At 42.0% G+C, this 20955-nt stretch overlaps 1 protein-coding gene and 1 long non-coding RNA gene across 3 annotated transcripts; one reads left to right on the top strand and one right to left on the bottom strand.

Moving 5' to 3' along the window:
* The first annotated feature begins 8746 nt into the window (after positions 1-8746).
* LOC311102364 lies at positions 8747-16554 on the top strand. 2 transcript variants are annotated; one of them, XR_014610002.1, is made up of 4 exons: positions 8747-8871; positions 14470-14567; positions 14966-15043; positions 15316-16554. It is a non-coding gene; the product is annotated as an uncharacterized lncRNA (long non-coding RNA). The 2 variants fall into 2 exon arrangements; XR_014610003.1 differs by having other exon boundaries at positions 14963-15043.
* Positions 16555-16648: 94 nt separating this feature from the next.
* LOC311102363 (proton-coupled zinc antiporter SLC30A2-like) lies at positions 16649-20086 on the bottom strand. Its single transcript, XM_084143680.1, has 8 exons — positions 19879-20086; positions 19270-19490; positions 18929-19075; positions 18267-18420; positions 17823-18027; positions 17482-17587; positions 17134-17268; positions 16649-16935 (listed from the first exon to the last, which is right to left on the bottom strand). The coding sequence occupies exons 1-8, from the start codon at positions 19941-19943 to the stop codon at positions 16790-16792; spliced, it is 1179 nt and encodes a 392-aa protein (XP_083999806.1). The 5' UTR covers positions 19944-20086; the 3' UTR covers positions 16649-16789.
* Between the last annotated feature and the right edge of the window lie 869 nt (positions 20087-20955).

The raw sequence follows: 20955 nt of genomic DNA, 5'->3' as shown, positions 1-20955 counted from the left end.
AGTAAACTATCCATCTATTCCTCATTTAGGTAAAGCCAATGGTCGTGTCACGCGTTACAGTAGTATAGATCGTTCATGGTATATCAAAACAGTTCACAGGAATATGGGGGAGTGAGTACTACTGTAGGAGGTAGTTGGGTGGTAAGGTAAGTCAGGGTGTTTTTGAATGATTGTGGGTTGGCGATTGGCATGTGAATGTGCTGCTTGCATGTGTGTGATTGAGCATGCTTGAGTGGATGAGAGGAGGAAGGGTTACTATTAGAAAAGGTCTCTTTATATTCAAGATACCGTATGCTTATACATTTACATGCTGATAAGACATGGTACAGCAACACTGCTGAAGCATGTTGCATTGAGACAATGGGATGCATACTGTATATAGGTTATGGAAAACGTCATTACAATGCCACTGCATCATGTTCAAGCTGTACAGAACGTATCCCATAACTGGGATATGACAGTCATGTAGTCTAACACTAGCCCCTCATCCATACATTTTATAAGGAAAACACATAGTGTCAGGGACACTGAGGCAGAAAGCCCATGGCATGACAGCACACACAGAACACAACATGCAAAATGAACATCGATGTTAAGATGAGAGACTTTTCTACCACAAGGTCTGTCTGTGGTTAGCAAATAGCCTCTCCACAAACAGCAGACAGACGGACATGCAGATATCGGATATAATCTTCAGACAAACCTGACATTAGTCTACTCTCTTCTTGTCCCATATCGCCAGTCACGTCACACTCCTCATATCGCAAATTCCAGCTGTCCATTCTCCACGTCCCTGGGTTATAGTAATAACATAAGCAATAATGATCAGATTTAGCGAGGGTAAAATCTTATCAATCAGACGTTGCCGCCGCTGATGCTGGCTGACTGATCGTGCATTAGGAGATCTATTGATGTGAGCTAGTCACCAGAGAAAATACCCAAGCGTGACGCGAGACCCAGGCACAGAAATAGCAAAGGGGCCCAGTGAGGGATTACACAACAGCCCACGGTTTAGGACACTTTCTCAAGCACAGCAGACACATACACTGTCTCAGTGCGGGGGGGGGGCGGGGGACGACGACGACGACGACGACACCGTAGTCAAATCTCTGCTTTTACCAGGGTTTGGCCCACAACAGACAGCAGCATCTCAGCTAGAGGTTCAAAACACAGCAGACAACTTCAACTTTCTCAGCGGGTCCAGGACAGAATAGAATATTAAACTAGACTTTCTCAGTGTGGGTAGACCAGGTTCTCTATACATCAAAAATTATTTTAGCAGGTCTGGGATCCCTGATTATACTAGAGTCTGATAACCTGGGATGACCCACATACACTGAGGGACCCGGATGAAACCAGGGTTTGCTATTTGGGGATTTAAACTCTCACAGTGGGCCAAAACACAGCAGACACTTACTTTGAACACCTTTTGGAGATGGGGAACATGTCACTGTGATCACTGACAACTACAAAGACATTCTTCCTCACCATACAGCACAAAGAGGAACAAATCATGCTCTCTCTCTCTTCCTGACCTGGGCTGGGTTTCCCAAAAGCATCGTAGCACTAAGATCATATTTTGTCCATTTAGTTTCAATGGAAATAAGATGCTCTTAGTGCTATGCTGCTTTTGGGAAACACAGCCCAGGTAGTTAAACTGTGTGAATTCAGAAGTGGACCAATGGACCAATGATGTGGTGAACATTTCCCAAAGCAAATTTGTTGGCAAAAATTAGGACACCAACCTCAGGAGAGCAAACTATCTTATTATATAGACGTGCAGCAGGCAGTTTGTAAGGCGATGCCAAATAAAATGTTCTATCCTTGGATGGACAATAAAGTTCTGCTCTGTTCCCTTCTGTTCTGCTCTGTTCCCTTCTGTTCTGCTCTTATCCCTTCTGTTCTGTTCCCTTCTGTTCTGCTCTGTTCCCTTCTGTTCTGCTCTGTTCCCTTCTGTTCTGCTCTGTTCCCTTCTGTTCTGCTCTGTTCCCTTCTGTTATGCTCTGTTCCCTTCTGTTCTGCTCTGTTCCGTTCTGTTCTGCTCTGTTCCGTTCTGTTTCCATTTTACGTCATTTAGCAGACGCTCTTATCCAAAGCGACTTACAGTTAGTGAGTGCATACATTTTCATGCTGGCCCCCCGTGGGAAACGAACCCACAACACTGGCGTTGCAAGCGTCATGCTCTACCAACTGAGCTACAGGGGACTGTTCTGTTCTGCTCTGTTCCGTTCCCTTCTGTTCTGCTCTGTTATGTTCTGCTCTGTTCTGTTCTGTTCCCTTCTGTTCTGCTCTGTTCTGTTCTGTTCCGTTCTGTTCTGTTCCGTTCTGTTCTGTTCTGTTCCGTTCTGTTCTGTTCCGTTCTGTTCTGTTCCGTTCTGTTCTGTTCCGTTCTGTTCTGTTCTGCTCTGTTCTGTTCCGTTCTGTTCTGTTCCGTTCCGTTCTGTTCCGTTCTGTTCCGTTCTGTTCCGTTCTGTTCTGCTCTGTTCTGTTCCGTTCTGTTCTGTTCTGTTCTGTTCTGTTCCGTTCTGTTCTGTTCCGTTCTGTTCTGTTCCGTTCTGTTCCGTTCCGTTCTGTTCCGTTCTGTTCCGTTCTGTTCTGTTCCGTTCTGTTCTGCTCTGTTCTGTTCTGTTCAGTCTGAGCTGGCTGTGTACTATGCAGCCTATGTACTACTGCAGTTGTGTCTGCACCCCCAATAATATCCCAATCAACTCTCTGCTGTTACTGACAGCACTAATTGGGACAAATTAATTGTTTATGCACATACTCACATAATCACAATTATTTATTTAGTCTTTTAAAGAAGTGGTATCTTCTACTTAAAAATTAATTTGATCTACTTGAACTACTGTATTAACATCACCAAAGTAGCGTTCATCAAAATCATCACGTGTTCCTTAATTGTATGGATGCAATGTGCACCTCTGTCATTTGTGTGAACCTTTACCCTTTTAATACAATACAATTATCACAACTATAAATACCTGACCTGCTGTGACCCCCCTCTTCAGTTTCAGTAAGTGCTATTGGGTGAGAACAACTGGATGCTGCTATGAATAGGAGTCCTTGGTAGGGGGTTTGCACCAGCTATGTACTGCAGTTAAGGACATTTTAGGAGAGGCTTATTTGTAATATAAAACCTACACAGCACAACAGACGTTTGCATACTCAGTTTCTGTAACAGCTTTTTATGAAAATAAAACACATTGACTTATTTATATACATCATAGTAAACTTTAAAACTAGAATCTTTAGTTGAAACAATAAAAAAAAAGAGGTCACCCCGCCTCTGTTTTGGTAAAAAGCTGAATGGGCCTGGAGAAATGTAAACACTGTCAAATTCATAGACAGAGCTGTGGATGCAAGGAGTTACCATCAATGATATCAAAATGATAGTCTTAACCATGTTTTGAGGCCATACAGTGTTTGTTTACTTTTTTTACTAACATTGGAGTAAAACAAGCTTATATTTGGGGTTCTGACAGGGTATGACAGTTGAACTAAGCTTATAAGTAATGTATAAGTTATATTCTTTAAGAATCAATGGGTATGTGTCATTACATTTATAAGTCAAAAAATTGATATAGCAACTAAGAATTCTAGCTTTAAAATTCTGTACAGATATTAGGCCTGCAGTGTTTGCATTTCAATTCCTCTTAACATAGCCACAAAACTATACCTAAATGTAATGAATCAAAATGCAACATATCAAGATGAAAAAGCTCTGATAGATATGGGACTTCTTTAGTAAGTCTATTACTATTACAGATGGGGATAGTAATAACAACAATAATAATAATAATAATAATAGTAACAACAATACAAAAATATAAATATATGAGTGTATTGCATTGCAGCAGTGATTCATTATGCTGCCTGTCTGTATTCACTATCTGGAGGACCGGCACTAAAATGGCTGATACTCAATGTGCAGTGAAGGTCAAGTCGCCAGTCTATAAATATAATGCTCCGTCCCAAATGACACCCTGCTCCCTATATAGTGCACTACTTTTGACCAGGGCCAATATAGGGAATATGGTGCCATTTGGAACGCAACCGTGTTCTGTTCCCTTGGATGTTCCACACACACTGCTTGGCATTCCCAGTATCTGAGCTGTGCTCTGCGCACACACCCACCACACACCACACCCACACACACATGCTCACACACCCACACAACACACCCAGACGCTCACACACCCACACGCTTACACAACACACCCACATGCTCACACACCCACACGCTTACACAACACACCCACACGCTCACACACCACACCCACAAGCTCACACACCCACACACACACCCCTAGGCTCACAAACCACACACCACACGCTCACACACCCACACAACACACCCACACGCTTACACAACACACCCACACGCTCACACACCACACCCACAAGCTCACACACCCACACACACGCTCACAAACCACACACCACACGCTCACACACCCACACAACACACCCACACGCTCACACACCCACACAACACACCCACACACTCACACACCCACACGCTTACACAACACACCCACACGCTCACACACCACACCCACAAGCTCACACACCCACACACACACCCACACGCTCACAAACCACACACCACACCCACACGCTTACACAACACACCCACACACCACACCCACAAGCTCACACACCCACACACACACCCACACGCTCACAAACCACACACCACACGCTCACACACCCACCCACATGCTCACACACCTACCCACAGCCACCCAAATGCTCTCACACCCACACAGCTCTGCTGACCGGATCAAATCCTAAACAAATGTACATGTGATTGAATACCATAACATGCTGTACAGCACCACCCTTTAGCAGTGAGGCACTAATTATATTATTACTAGAACAGATGGGAATGACAGAAAGAAACTGAGAGAGAGAGGGGGGGGGGGGGGGGGGGGGGGGGGAGACAGAACGTAAGACAGAGAGAAGGGGGGGAGGTATTCTCATTTATGAATGAAACGACCCCTCTGTGTTGTAGTAACAGCAGCCTATCATAACATACAACAGACATCATAACATACATCAGACATCATTACACATCATAACATTTATCAGACATCATAACTTACCCCACCAGACATGCCACCAGGGGTCTTTAAAACATGTTTTATGTAGTTCTGTCCTTGAGCTGTTCTTGTCTGTTAATGTTCTGTATTATGTAATGTTTCATGTTTTGTGTGGACCTCAGGAAGAATAGCTTCTGCTTTTGCAACAGCTAATGGGGATCCTAATAAAATACCAAATAACACATCATAACATACATCAGGCATCATAACATATATCAGACATCATAACATCCATCAGACAACATAACACATCAGACATCATAACACATCATAACATATATCAGACATCATAACATACCTTAGACATCATAACATCCATCAGACATCATAACACATCATAACATACATCAGACATAACATACATCAGACATCATAACATACATCAGACATCATAATATACATTAGACATCATAACATACATCAGACATCATAATATACATTAGACATCATAACATACATCAGACATCATAATATACATTAGACATAACATACATCAGACATCATAACATACATCAGACATCATAACACATAACATACATCAGACATAACACATCATAACATACATCAGACATAACATACATCAGACATCATAACATACATCAGACATCATAACACATAACATCCATCAGACATAACACATCATAACATCCATCAGACATAACACATCATAACATCCATCAGACATAACACATCATAACATACATCAGACATCATAACATACATCAGACATCATAACATACATCAGACATAACACATCATCATAACATACATTAGGTGTTACTTATTGACTTTTACCTCAAATCTCATTTTTAAAAGTGTTTCTCTACATAACTCTGAATGCGATTGTTTGTGATTAACATAATATCTATTTAAAATTAAACAGATTATTATGAAAACTGGACATAAAGGCGAATCTATCAAGCTTTATTGGTTTCATTGTGTGCAACCATGTTCAGCTGTTGCACTAGGCTATTATCAGTGTGATTCTCACAAGGATGAGGGATAATTCTTCAGAGTTCCCATGGCAACAAATGCTCATCTCTGCTAAGGTTCTTCATCTTGACTCTATTCTCCTAGCCTGGGTGCCAGGTTGTTTGTGATCTGTTGCCTGTCGCACGCCCGTAGGAGTTGGCAAGAGAGCACTATCAGCCTGGCACTGAGGATATATTCTCCAGGTACAGGTACATGGAACCCTTTTCATCCTAAGGGCTTCTAAATGGGTTATTTGGAACCTTCTCTGGATAAAAAGGCTTCTAAAATGGTTCTTTGTGGCTTCTATATAGAACCATAAGGGTGCTTCAACAGAAACATGCCCAAAGAAACATTTTTTTCTAAGAATGAATCTGTATGTCCTCTTCCAAGATATGGCTTGATCAGAGAAAACCACATGAAATTGCACCCTACATTCCAAGATGGCTCGTTTTCCTGTCTTGGCATCCTGGCTGGAAAAAATGTCATACTTCTCTCTCTTCCCACACCTTGGTGACAAGAGATAAAGAACAGATATTACCAGTCTAATCTATATTAGTAATGTGCATTATCTTGTGGAACTGGGATATCATATCCTGAGAAATTGATAGATAGAATATGAGAAACCCTTGCGAACCCCTTATTTTTCACGTCATGGAACATTTGCGGAACAATCCAGAGAACCTCCCATCTCTCCACAAGGCGCAAACGCCTGCATTTACAGATAGGGGTAGACATACATGTTGCAATGCTCACACTGACTGGACAAATATGAAGGCTTCTAATGTTTGTTTAGAATATATAAATAATCGGGTTTGCTATTAAAATATAAATTAACAAACGACTGACCTTTTAAATTACGCGCATGTAGACTTCCCCAATAAAAAAAAGACATCGGAATATACGACCCGTGCATTGGAATTATGTGTGCTTGATTCACTGTAGCGTTAATCTTATTGCATCCTTTCAAGGTTGAGTTTACAGTCAAAGAGCAATACACTCAATATTCGCCTCCTTCCTCTATAGCTGCACGCGCTTATTGTCTGTCAAACGTTCACACGATTGAATCCCGTTCGTTGAAATCTTCCGGCATGTCACTGGTTGGCTGCAGCCAGGCAGCAGAGGGGGCTCGCGTACCGCTGATCGGCCAAGCATTTGACAGATCAGATGATAGTTCGTTTCAGATGAGAACAAAGATGATGTGTCATTACAGTTTTACATGCCCATATGGCAGTTAAGGATATAATTATGTTGGACAAAATATTTTATAACAGTTAAATGATAGTGAAATGAAATTGGAAGTGATTTTATTTATGTAATTTGTAAATTCATACCACAAAATTGACAACGTATCAAATCAAATCAAATCAAATGTTATTGGTCACATGCGCCGAATACAACAGGTGCAGACATCACAGTGAAATGCTTACTTACAGCCCTTAACCAACAGTGCATTTATTTATTTTTTTAAAAGTAAAAATAAAACAACAACAAAAAAAGTGTTGAGAAAAAAAAGAGCAGAAGTAAAATAAAATAACAGTAGGGAGGCTATATATACAGGGGGGTACCGTTGCAGAGTCAATGTGCGGGGGCACCGGCTAGTTGAGGTAGTTGAGGTAATATGTACATGTGGGTAGAGTTAAAGTGACTATGCATAAATAATTAACAGAGTAGCAGCAGCGTAAAAGGGATGGGGTGGGGGGGCAGTGCAAATAGTCCGGGTAGCCATGATTAGCTGTTCAGGAGTCTTATGGCTTGGGGGTAGAAGCTGTTGAGAAGTCTTTTGGACCTAGACTTGGCACTCCGGTACCGCTTGCCGTGCGGTAGCAGAGAGAACAGTCTATGACTAGGGTGGCTGGAGTCTTTGACAATTTTGAGGGCCTTCCTCTGACACCGCCTGGTATAGAGGTCCTGGATGGCAGGAAGCTTGGCCCCAGTGATGTACTGGGCCGTACGCACTACCCTCTGTAGTGCCTTGCGTCGGAGGCCAAGCAGTTGCCATACCAGGCGGTGATGCAACCAGTCAGGATGCTCTCGATGGTGCAGCTGTTGAATTGTTTGAGGATCTGAGGACCCATGCCAAATCTTTTCAGTCTCCTGAGGGGGAATAGGCTTTGTCGTGCCCTCTTCACGACTGTCTTGGTGTGTTTGGACCATGATAGTTCGTTGGTGATGTGGACACCAAGGAACTTGAAGCTCTCAACCTGTTCCACTACATTCCCGTCGATGAGAATGGGGGCGTGCTCAGTCCTCTTTTTTTCCCTGTAGTCCACAATCATCTCCTTTGTCTTGGTCACGTTGAGGGAGAGGTTGTTGTCCTGGCACCACACGGCCAGCTCTCTGACCTCCTCCCTATAGGCTGTCTCATCGTTGTCGTTGATCAGGCCTACCACTGTTGTGTCGTCGGCAAACTTAATGATGGTGTTGGAGTCGTGCCTGGCCATGCAGTCATGGGTGAACAGAGAGTACAGGAGGGGACTGAGCACGCACCCCTGAGGGGCCCCCGTGTTGAGGATCAGTGTGGCAGATGTGTTGTTACCTACCCTTACCACCTGGGGGCGACCCGTCAGGAAGTCCAGGATCCAGTTGCAGAGGGAGGTGTTTAGTCCCAGGATCCTTAGCTTAGTGATGAGCTTAGAGGGCACTCCAATCCAGATGTAGGGTACTAGGGGGTAACTAGCCCCCTGGGTAACTGCCCCCCGTTATTCATATAAAGAATACAAGATCTCACCTAATTATTTCCCCAACACTTTCCCTGTCATCACAACTTTGGGAGATATTTCAACAAAACGATTTTATGGTAAGTTGATCTAATTCTTTGACATTTAAAAAAAGTAGTAGATATATTCCAATGAAGTTAGATGTATAATTGTTTTTTAATTATATAAGTAGGAAAGCCTTAAGATTCATAATCCACTTGTTTAGATAATTTTTGAGTAAAGTAGTAATATGTTGGATGAGTGTATTGGGGGCAACTCGCCTTTATTTGTGACCTATGTACAAATTAGAATCGTGCAATAGCAGAGCATAAAGAGTTGCACTGAGTTAATTTGTTAAGTTATTGTTATTAAATGGTATATTCCAATGTTATTAGTTATATTCCATTCCAATATTATATACCAATGAATATTTATTTTTTTATGAATTAAAAACAACTATTGAAAACCTTTTGCTCCTGAATGTCATTTTAAAGACCGCTGGGATTAAAAATCTTGCATTATTCAAATAATATTTAGTGCAATTGTACATAATGGATTGTATGGAAAAGGAACAACAAAGAAAGAACAAAGTGAATTAATGTGCGAGTTAAAAAGAGGGACTTTACATCAAATCTCCTCATAGTGCGGATATTAATGGTGACATGGCCAACACCATTCCACCCCCCCCATATTGTATTTAAATAATTAAAATAAGACAACTAGACTTAGTTTTTAAGTATTACTTACTAAAGAATTTCTAAATAACACTGATGAAATGGATTTTAACACACTGGTGTGAAACCCTGTTACCCCGGTACTTCAAAAAAATGCCCCTTTTCTCAAAACAACATTTCATGAAATAACCAAAAAAGTGTAACCATTTAGTTCCCTTTATAGTTTATTCGCCTAAGCATGACCTTCATCCATATACCTCTTATTACCCTAATATTTGTCAAGTTGCTGTGAAGGTCCGTCACAATGCAGAAAACAGAAAATAAAAAAAGTAATCTGATAAAATCCTAGGTAGCTAGCGAGCAAACGTAGCTACACACAAAAATACCAATGTCAATATCAGCATGTGAAGTAGTTAGCTAGCTAACTGTAAAAAATTGCCTAAACAAACTGCAGTATCAATTTAGGAGTCTATCTCACAGAATTCAATTTCCAGATAATCTCTGCCCAGAGCAAGTGCAGAGTACATTGCTAAGGGAACAAAGGCCCTTTCCCACAGACACACTGCATTGCTAGATGATACTTGAAGGAGAAACTGAGTTGAATAATTTGGTACACTGTTTAGATTGAGCACATCTAAGGGAAATATATACTTTGTCACGACTATATAAACAAATGGATGTTTTATAGACAAGTATACCCATACCATTTAAATACTGATTTGGTGATCTGGAGTGCAGGTAGGGCTTTAAATAAATAAAACATCTTTAAAAATTTGGGAGAACCACATGAAAGTTAGGAGCACCAGAAAATAAGATTAGTTTAATTGATTGAGATACAGCCTATATTGGGCCTGTATGAATTATAGCTACTTTTGAAGCACGATGTGCCCTAGAAACTAATATGTAACACTGTAAATTGTGTAAAAGCACTGTTTACCTACTGAGGTTCATTACATTGAAAATTGTACACTGTCACTTTAAAAAGTCAGGTTTGTGACGATGACATGCAATAGAGCTGTCATTCATTTATTGCTATGATCATTGATCTCCTGAGGAAGCTAAACCTTTTCCTTTCTTTCTGTACCCCTAAATGTTTGGATATACATGACTGAACAAAGCGTAAACAAATGGTTAACGGTGGGCACGTAGTTTTTGAAAGGCCCACTACATGGTTTATTAATGTAAAATGCGGTCCCGGCGATAGGCTATAGAGGAAGATACAAATGTTGTGCCGGTAATATTGGTCAGATCTTTTGACGAAGAAGAAGAAAAGCTGTTTTCGCCGTAGTAATGGTTCAACCATGACGCTAACGAATCTGCACTCACTTGTTTGTTTCTCTAGGGCACATGGAAACAACGATACAGTGAAGCCTTTTCATTACAACAATTATAATGTGGGAGATTTTTTTTGTTGTTGTCACACACAGCTTCCAAAATAAAATTCCTGTCCGCACAGCAAAATATTTCATCGCATATGCAACCAAATTGTAGAGCTCTGAGTGTAGGTAATTGTTTTAAAATCGTTATTAAATGTGATAGTGTGCCATCCCCAGCTATGACTCATTCCTACACGATTTCCTGATTTCACAAACGGACCAAGTTAAATCATGGGGAAACATTTTATTTTACCCACTGATAGAACATAGGCTTTCACCAAATTAACAGGAGTTTCATGATTTTTTTTCTCCCTTTAACGTTTTTGTTGGTGGCTCGGGGTATTGTCAAATTAAGTGTGGCTATAAGCATCATCATCACAAGCTCCACAAACCCTGCTGGCTACCGCATGGAAGGTAGCCTAGCAGATACTGCGGTGGGAATCTACCTCGCTTGTAATTTAACCTTCATTTCCTCATATCTCTAACGTTCTGGAGCTCTGGCCTATCACATTTTTTGTAAACAGTAGGTTGTAAATATACTGAACAAAAATATAAACGCAACATGCAACAATTTCAACGATTTTACTGAGTTACAGTTCATATAGGGAAATCAGTCTATTGAAATAAATTCATTAGGCCCTAATCTATAGATTTCACATGACTGGGCAGGGGCTCAGCCATTGGTGGACCAGGGAGGGAATAGGGCCACCCACTTGGGAGCCAGACCCAGCCAATCAGAATACATTTTTGCTAATTTATTAAAAACAAACCACTGAAATATCACATTTACATACGTTTTCAGACCCTTTACTCAGTACTTTGTTGAAGCACCTTTGGCAGCGATTACAGCCTCTAGTATTCTTGGGTATGATGCTACAAGCTTGGAACACCTGTATTTGGGGAGTTTCTCCCATTCTTCTATGCAGATCCTCTCAAGCTCTATCAGTTTGGATGGGGAGCGTCGCTGCACAGCTATTTCCAGGTCTCTCCAGAGATGTTAGATCGGGTTCAAGTCTGGGCTCTGGGTGGGCCACTCAAGAACATTCAGAGACTTGTCCCGAAGCCACTCCTGCGTTGTCCTAGCTGTGTTTAGGGTTGTTGTCCTGTTGGAAAGTGAACCTTCGCCCCAGTCTGAGGTCCTGAATGCTCTGGAGCAGGTTTTCATCAAGGATCTCTCTGTACTTTGCTCCGTTCATCTTTTCGAACCCGACTAGTCTCCCAGTCCCTGCCGCTGAAAAACATCCCCACAGCATGATGCTGCCACCACCATGCTTCACCTTAGGGATGGTGCCAGTTTTCCTCCAGACGTGACGCTTGGCATTCAGGCCAAAGAGTTCAATCTTGGTTTCATCAGACCAGAGAATCTTGTTTCTCATGGTCTGAGAGTCTTTAGGTGCCTTTTGGCAAACTCCAAGCAGCCTGTCATGTGCCTTTAACTGAGGAGTGGCTTCCGTCTTGCCACTCTACCATAAAGGCCTGATTGGTGGAGTGCTGCAGAGATGGTTGTCCTTCTGGAAGGTTATCCCATCTCCCCAGAGGAACCCTGGAGCTCTGTCAGAGTGACCATCAGGTTCTTGGTCACCTCCCTGACCAAGGCCCTTCTCCCCCGATTGCTCAGTTTGGCAGGGCGGCCAGCTCTAGGAAGAGTCTTGGTGGTTCCAAACTTTTTCCATTTAAGAATGATGGAGGCCACTGTGTTCTTGGGGACCTTCAATGCTGGAGAAATGTTTTGGTACCCTTCCCCAGAACTGTGCCTCAACACAATCCTGTCTCAGAGCTCTACGGACAATTCCTTCGACCTCATGGCTGGGTATTTGCTCTGACATGCACTGTCAACTGTGGGACCTTTTATAGACAGGCGTGTGCCTTTCCAAATCATGTCCAATCAATTGAATTTACCACAGGTGGATTCCAATAAAGTTGTAGAAACATCTCAAGGAGGATCAGTGGAAACAGGATGCACATGAACTCAATTTCGAGTCTCATAGCAAAGGGTCTGAATACTTATGTAAATAAAGGTATATATAAATTTGCAAACATTTCTAAACACCAGTTTTCGCTTTGTCATTATGGGGTATTGTGTGTAGATTCATGAGGATTTTTTTGTTGTTTTTAAATCCATTTTAGAATAAAAGGCTGGAACGTAACAAAACGTGGAAAAAGTAAATGGGTGTGAATACTTTCCTAATAGATTACATCCCTACAATTATTCAGTCTAGGAGAGAAGAAAGAACACAGTTTTAAAGTGCTATTCAAGAAACACACGGGACCAGCAGTGATTTCAAAACCAGGTGAAAATACTTTAGACTTTGACTGCACTTTACCGGAAAATGATGCTGTTACACACATGATTAGGACTGATTCAGCTACTTTTTGTTATGGTCGTGGATGAAGTTTTGTGGTGTTAGTAACTGTTTCGGTATCTCCTGGTTACCGTAAAACAAAGTGCTATCAGAACCATTTGAAACTGACCACCACAAGCTGCTTGATGGTGAAGTAGTCTTTGAGCTGGGCGTTTCTCCTGTAGCCCCAGGAACCTTTGTCTATCGTCATGCAATTCTCCCATTTGTGTTTGAGCAGGTGTCCGGGCTGGTAGCGGTTATCACAGGTGGACAAGAGGAATACCTATGTAAGAATGCTGTTTATTGACTACAGCCCAGCCTTCAACACTATAGTACCCTCCAAGCTCATCATTAAGCTCGGCGCCCTGGGTCTGAACCCCACCCTGTGCAACTGGGTCCTGGACATCCTGACGGGCCGCCCCCAGGTGGTGAAAGTAGGAAACAACACCTCCACTACGCTGATCCTCAACACAGGGGCCCCACAAGGGTGCATGCTCAGCCCCCTCCTGTACTCCCTGTTCACCCACAACTGCATGGGATTAACTCAATCATCAGCTTTGCAGACGACACAACAGTAGTAGGCCCGATTACCAACAATGACGAGAGCCTACAGGGAGGAGGTGAGGGCCCTTGCGGAGTGGTGCCAGAAAAATAACCTCTCCCTGAACGTCAACAAAACGAAGGAGCTGATCATGGACTTCAGGAGACAGCAGAGGGAGCATGCCCCCATCCACATTGACGGGACGACATTGGAGAAGGTGAAAAGCTTCAGGTTCCTCGGTGTACACATCATTGACAATCTGAAATGGTCCACCCACACAGACAGCATCTCTTCAACCTCCAGATGCTGAAGAATTCGGCTTGGCCATTAAGACCCTCACAAACTTTTACAAATGTACAATTGAGAGCATCCTGTCGGGCTGTATCACCGCCTGGTACGGCAACTGCACCACCCGCAACTGCAGGGCTCTCCAGAGGGTGGTGCGGTCTGCCCAACGCATCACCGGGGGCACTGTCTGCCCTCCAGGACACCTACAGCACCCGATCTCACAGGAAGGTCATCAAGGACATCAATAACCCGAGCCACGGCTTCTATCTCAAGTCCATCACTGTTAAATAGCCATCACTAGCCGGCCTCCACCCAGTACCCTGCCCTGAACATAGTCACGGTCACTAGCTGGCTACCACCCGGTTACTCAACCCTGCACCTTAGATGCTGCTGCCCTATGTACATAGACATGGAATCACTGGTCACTTTAATAATGGAACACTAGTCACTTCAATAATGTTTACATATTGTATTCTAGTAAATGACACTGAAATTGCTCGGAGTGTCATTGACGGTTGCCATGGAGGGCGTGAGAGCTGAGTACTTCTCCATTCCTCCATCTATAGTGAGAAGCAGGTAAATAACAATGCCTTGTTGAATGACTGATAGAGAACACTATTGTTCCCTTCAAAAGGGAACTAGTATTGTACTTTACACCAGCAATGTATTCCGAGCATAATGCACACTGTTTTCTTTTTCAAAAATGATTAATTGTTATGATTTCCTGTATCGAGGCTTCTGTTAAGTACACTTTAAATAAATTGTGATTTGATTTGTTTTCTCACACCAAGTAGTTCTAACACTACAGCACTTGTTCACTTATTGTTTAAAAAATAATAACTGTTTGATGCATTTGATCTGAACAGATGAAGTGTATATTTTAGTGAGGCTTGTACTGTCCGTCACTTGATGTGCTGATTATAACTTAGGCCTATATCTCTCTTTCTTTTTTGAATGGGTTTTCCCACAAGAAGCAGAAGCTAGTGAAACAGCTGCCGTTGGAGAGCATGTGTCTAGAAACTGCTTTACCTGCCTTGGGGCCAGAGAAACAGGTAGGGGTGTTTACGTGTTCATTTATTTATTGACACACAATAAAAACAAAGTCCAACACACCGTCAGAGAAAAACAAAGTCCAACACACCGTCAGAGAAAAACAAAGCAACAGCATAGATTGAAATCCATAAACAATTGACTTTATCCTGGTTTGAAAGTGGTCGTAGATCAAATAATTTTGGAAAGTGATTTATACATCTAAGAATATTTTATAGAGATGGTATTACTAACACTACTCTTCTCTCTGATTTGTGTCTTAAACATACTGTAGGTGAGAAATGAGTGGAAGAACATCTGTGTCTGTGCTGAGTGCATCAGTAGGATAAAAGGGGTTCCCTTGGAGACGGTGATGGAGGTGAGAACACAGAACGCCCTGCGCCTGTTCCCCAGGCTTAACACATTACTCAGAGCCTGAACAGCCAAGTCCTGGATTCAAGGAACGTTCTAGAGCAGCGCATGGCTCTTGACTTTTAAAGGTAATTCATGCTTGATGTCTACATGCGCAATGTCTACAGTGACTATGTGATCTCCGCGGACGTCACGGAAATTTCCTTTCAAAGCCGAATTGTCGGCTTTCCAGTGTGCTGGTCTTTTAAATGCCTTGGATTGAATCTCACCCTCTCGGTGATGTCCCACAAAATCACCACGGTCTCACCTTGGTAGTAAATCAGAAAGAATGTAGAGGGAAATAAGGCAACTGAACGGTCTACCAACTGAAAGGTCTACCAACTGAAAGGTCTACAAACTGAAAGGTCTACAAACTGAAAGGTCTACAAACTGAAAGGTCTACCAACTGAAAGGTCTACCAACTGAAAGGTCTACCAACTGAAAGGTCTACAAACTGAAAGGTCTACAAACTGAAAGGTCTACAAACTGATCGGTCTACCAACTGAAAGGTCTACCAGCTGAAAGGTCTACCAACTGAAAGGTCTACAAACTGAAAGGTCTACAAACTGAAAGGTCTACAAACTGATCGGTCTACCAACTGAAAGGTCTACCAACTGAAAGGTCTACCAACTGAAAGGTCTACAAACTGAAAGGTCTACAAACTGAAAGGTCTACAAACTGAAGAGCATTTAGGAAAACTTTCAACTTAGAGCTGCTTTCGGCTCTCAGCGTAAGCCTCTGAGTTGAGCTTAAAAAAACAACGTTTGAGATTGAAATGTTTCAGTATTTATGTTAATCTTCAACACCTGTTATATAAAATAAACTAAATAAATATGATACATGTAATTATTTAATATGATCAGATATTTTACATAAAACATTCCTTGTGTTACATGTTAATTATTTGTGACAACGATACTTTCTGTTGACCTTGTCTTTCTGTCTGTTATCTTACTAGAAAAACCAATATTGATCGAAACAGGAGCTTTCCCACAGAAGTGCTATATGAGGAACATGAAGTGATAGCACCTCATGTTCCTGGTGTATAATGTACAGTACACCCTGTTGAAATAAAGTTGTGTGACCTCGCACAGCATACTGTAACAGGCATACAGTACAGACATTGGCTTTGAAGAACTCTTCACTCTCATAGGATAGAGAAGGCCCTCTCGTCCGCAGAGTCTTTGGCCCCATAGTGGTCTGTCATGACAAACTTAACATAAATCTCAATTGAGTAGCTAGCCAGCACATGCTAGATTTAGTACAGGGTTCTCAAATAACCCCATCATGGATTCAGTCAGTCAATCTCCCATAGTGGTCCCTATAGTTCAGTCTCAACCCCCATGGTGGTAGTGGTGTCAGTCCGTGGGGTCCTGGCACTGCATGCAGTAGACCATCTCTACTGAATACTGCTCTACCTGGATGGTGATGCTGGAGAAACCAAACTCTGACTGCAGCAGCTTGGTGGCCTCCATGAGTACCAGCTGGGGACTGGCATCTTCCTCTTCAGAACAAAATAGGATTCTATTATTTTTGGTGAGATATTTAGTCACATCAATGCAAAAGACAAACCACCAATACTGACGTGTTCCTGATTGACAACTGACAGAATATTCAGATGGGTGTGTGTGTGTGTGCGTGCTTGTCCGAATGTTGTACAGACACAGTATTGTAGTGTTAGTCCGTGTAGGCATGTGCGTACCTATAGCCACATGTACAGAGAGCTGTGACTGGCTCAAGGTGAGGGCCCACATGTGGAGGTTGTGTGTGGCCTTGACTCCTCTCAGCGACAGCAGCATTTCTCTCACAGTGTTGAAGTCGATACCTTTAGGAACCCCTGTATAAAGTCACACAGAAAAAAAACACTAAGGAGGCATATGATAACATTCTATACAGTGAAACTATTACATGCAATAACCTTTTATGATGTAGCCTTTAAGGATTTATTTTGTTTAACTTCGTTACACATTTTCAAGGTCCATAGCCAGAATGATAGATACATAGGCAACAGTATTTACTTCAAGGTTTGGATGATAACCTGTGTACTCACCTTCCATGAGTATCCTGAAGATGTCCTTCAGGATAGTGACAGTTGTTCCCAGCACAAACACAGAGAACATGAAGGTACAAATGGGATCTGCTATTTTATACTCAGGCTGTTGGGTATAAAAGAGATGACACATTCAAATTGGCTGTTGTTTTCCTCTAAATCTTAGCCAGAGTTGCAGGTATAGCCTACAGTAAGTATGGTTATCGTATTCTGCTGCATGAATATCTCATCCTACCGTTTGTCTGTTGATGGCAGGGTTTGCTGAAGAATAACCGCTAAGGCATTTTGCTCCACTATGAGCTAAAAGGAATAAGGCAAGTCAAGTTGACAGCATCACTGACCCAGAAGTGTATAATGGTAGCAGCCAGCAGTACCCCCAGACTCTGCAACAGGTCCCCTACTACATGGATAAAAGCTGCTCTCACGCTGGTGTTGCCATGGCCACCAGGGAGTCCGTGAGAGTGGCCGTGTGATAGGTTGACTGTATCGTCATGGGGTCGGTGGTAGGAGGGGCCGTGACTGGACTGATGGAGGATTAGGGCCATTCTTCACAAACAAACAAACAAACAAAGCCTATTGTTAGAAGAGCAGCCAATTACCTACAACTGACCAGGTCTCATCCAGATCTGTTCATGCTGTATTGACAAGTCCTATAGTTTGGCAATTACCATAGTAGTGGGCAAGAGAGCACAAACAGATCTGGGACTAGTCTATGTCTCTCACACCTTCACAACCAATCACGAATGCCAAAAAATAAAACAATTGACAAATAAAGCTTTACTCACAAGACATTGACCCCCACAGCACAGCCAGAGGTAATGAGCATGATCTGGCTGTGGATCTCATAGTCATCGTTAAGGATCCTCTGGATAGCGATGAACACCAGCACTCCTGCCACAGCCCAGATGGACAGCACTGACAGACAGGCACCCAGGATTTCTGCAGAACATTATAGGGACAATAAGAAGTGGATTGATATTATATCATTTATACGTGATACAGCCAACATTCAAGCCACATTGGAAGTACACAATTAGCAACTTAACTTCCATAGTGTCTTTTAATCACAATGACCACTTTCAGAACACACGTGACCATGAAGGACTTATTGAGAATGATATCTGGTCATATCAATGTTGACACATTGATGTTCCCAGGAAATTAGAGAAACGTTTACTTAAGGTGTCAATTAATTTACTCACTATTCACACCCCCTGTACAAAAACCGCATCAAAATCTACATGAGTAAACTCTCTCACACTGAATAAATAGGCTGCTGTTCAAATACAAAGGATAATTTATTTGCTTCCCTATCCAAATACACACAGAGTGTGTATCTTCTGAATGTACTGAAGCTCACTGAAACATGCTCAGGAAAGTTCACCTGATTAACACAAGGCATATTGACAAATGGTGCCAGTCTGAGTTCTTATAAAGTCAAACCAACCTGAGCGATGCCAGCCAAAGTTCATCGCTTTGGTGGGAGGTCTGGAGGAGACCCATAGAGAGAAGAGGCTGACCATGATGCTACCGAAGTCTGTGAGGAGATGAGCTGCGTCGGTCATGATAGCCAGACTGTGTGCCGCGTAGCCACCTGTTGGGATAGAGAAAATGAAATACACACGCACACACGTTTCACAAAAGTGTTCTGAGGCTAAATATAATTTATCCACCAGATGTAATACTTTACAACTTCAGTAAATAGGAAAAGCTACAAAATCTATTAGTCTCTTTCTGTTATATGGCTCCATTATCTTCTCCGTGTGTCATTATTTATCATAATCTTACCGACTACCTCTCCAACCATGAAGACCAGGCTGACAACAGAGGCGATGATGAGTTTCCTCTTGGCCAGCTGCTTCTCACGACTCTCTGTCCACGAAACCCTGTTGTTCTCATGGCAGTGACCAGTAGCAGTAACAGGTTGCCACCCGTCAGCTGCAGCAGGTCTGTCTCCAGTCTCTGCTGTTGAACTGGGACATTTGTCTTCCTCAGACCCAGGGAATGGCCTGAGAGAAAACGTCCCAAGATCAAGTTGATTTGTCATATACAGTAGGTCATGTAATAATAAATACAATGGAAATCTTACTCTCTTGCATTAAAAACAGCAAGAAAGTTCGGGACAAAACATAGAAATATGTATGACAATCAGCAACTTGGGTACATTTAATGATAACTAAGCACTTTGTATACATGTCATGCCTAGGCTGTATTTCTTTCACACAGAACCACACATAATTCTATCAACTATAAACTGATAATGGAGCTGTCCATTTATCGATTACTGCAATTTGGACTGAACAGCTGTTAACTGAGATTAAGAAAGATAATGCAACATTAAACAGTAACATTTCCTAACATAGGCCTTAAAGGTTGCAAATAAAATAGGCTACATACCCTAGTAATGACATTGAGTGTGTTGTAGTATCATCCTCGATGAGATGGTGTTTCTCAGAATCCATAATCTCCTTCAAAACAGCACCTGAAAGTTTAGTAAGAATCAAACATAGGCTTAAACAGTGGCTATGAAACCAAAAGGAAACGCCACTGTCCTTATGACATCGCTGCCTCTCCAATTTAACTCCGTCAGCCTCTCAACATTGATCTGGTTCATGCCTGCGTCTGCTGAAAACCTGACACCTGTTAATCAGGTGTGGTGTTTGTATGGACACTGGGAGCTAACTGACTGGGGGCCATGATTACACAATCAACCTATCATAACAGGCCAACTCACTCCAAGTCAGTTGTCTATTGTGGCTAATGCTACCCATTGTGTATCAAGCATTGACTGTAAATAAATTAGGTATCAAGTCTCGTGTTTTTCTGTACTACAAGCACCTTTACTCACATTTATTTCCTGTAGAAGTATGGTATCGTCATGAAAAATAAGTTATGCAGAAGACATCAATAGGCAAAGAATTTATCATATAATCCCCAATTTATTTGATCATATACACACATATAAATATATTTTACAGTATAAACAGTATATAAAAACAAACAAAAAACAAATATCACTGTTCTTATTAAAGGAAGGCCTTTGTTCTATCCATATTAGGTTGGGTGAACAATTACAGAAATATGTTTTACCTGCATTGGAATTTCGGCAGTATTGAAACAGGTGAACTACAACAGAAAGGCACTTTAAAATCTGAGGATTGCTGGTGTGTGAGACAATGGCTTTCAACAACTGGCATTACTTGGTGTCCAAGAAGTCTAGCAGGCGTGCGTAAGATGCGCTCAATATAAAAAAATATTACTGTACAGAAAGGGAATTTGACAATGAATCTAGATCACACAAGATGACATCATCAGAAGAAATAGAAAATAATATGGGTCAGGAATACAGAGTTTTAAATGACAAGATCTCCAATATTATTACACACAGAGAGAAAACTGAGAGACATGAATGACGAGTGAGCATATGTGAGTACAGGACTGGGGTTGGAGTACAGAATCCGACAATTGGAATGA

Source organism: Coregonus lavaretus (assembly GCF_964263955.1).
Source record: "Coregonus lavaretus genome assembly, chromosome: 27".
Classification (NCBI taxonomy): Eukaryota; Metazoa; Chordata; class Actinopteri; order Salmoniformes; family Salmonidae; genus Coregonus; species Coregonus lavaretus.
Note: the sequence above shows the minus strand (reverse complement) of the source record. Positions and strands in the feature narration are given on the sequence as shown.

Bases quoted from the DNA above. Each gene is read 5' to 3' on its own strand.
- LOC311102363 (XM_084143680.1), bottom strand. From the start codon at position 19,943: ATGGATTCTGAGAAACACCATCTCATCGAGGATGATACTACAACACAC. The intron at 19,076-19,269 runs GTAAGATTATGA...CTATCCCAACAG, and splicing joins CATGGTTGGAGAGGTAGTCG to GTGGCTACGCGGCACACAGT. The intron at 18,028-18,266 runs GTGAGTAAAGCT...TTGTTTGTGAAG, and splicing joins GCTGTGGGGGTCAATGTCTT to AATGGCCCTAATCCTCCATC.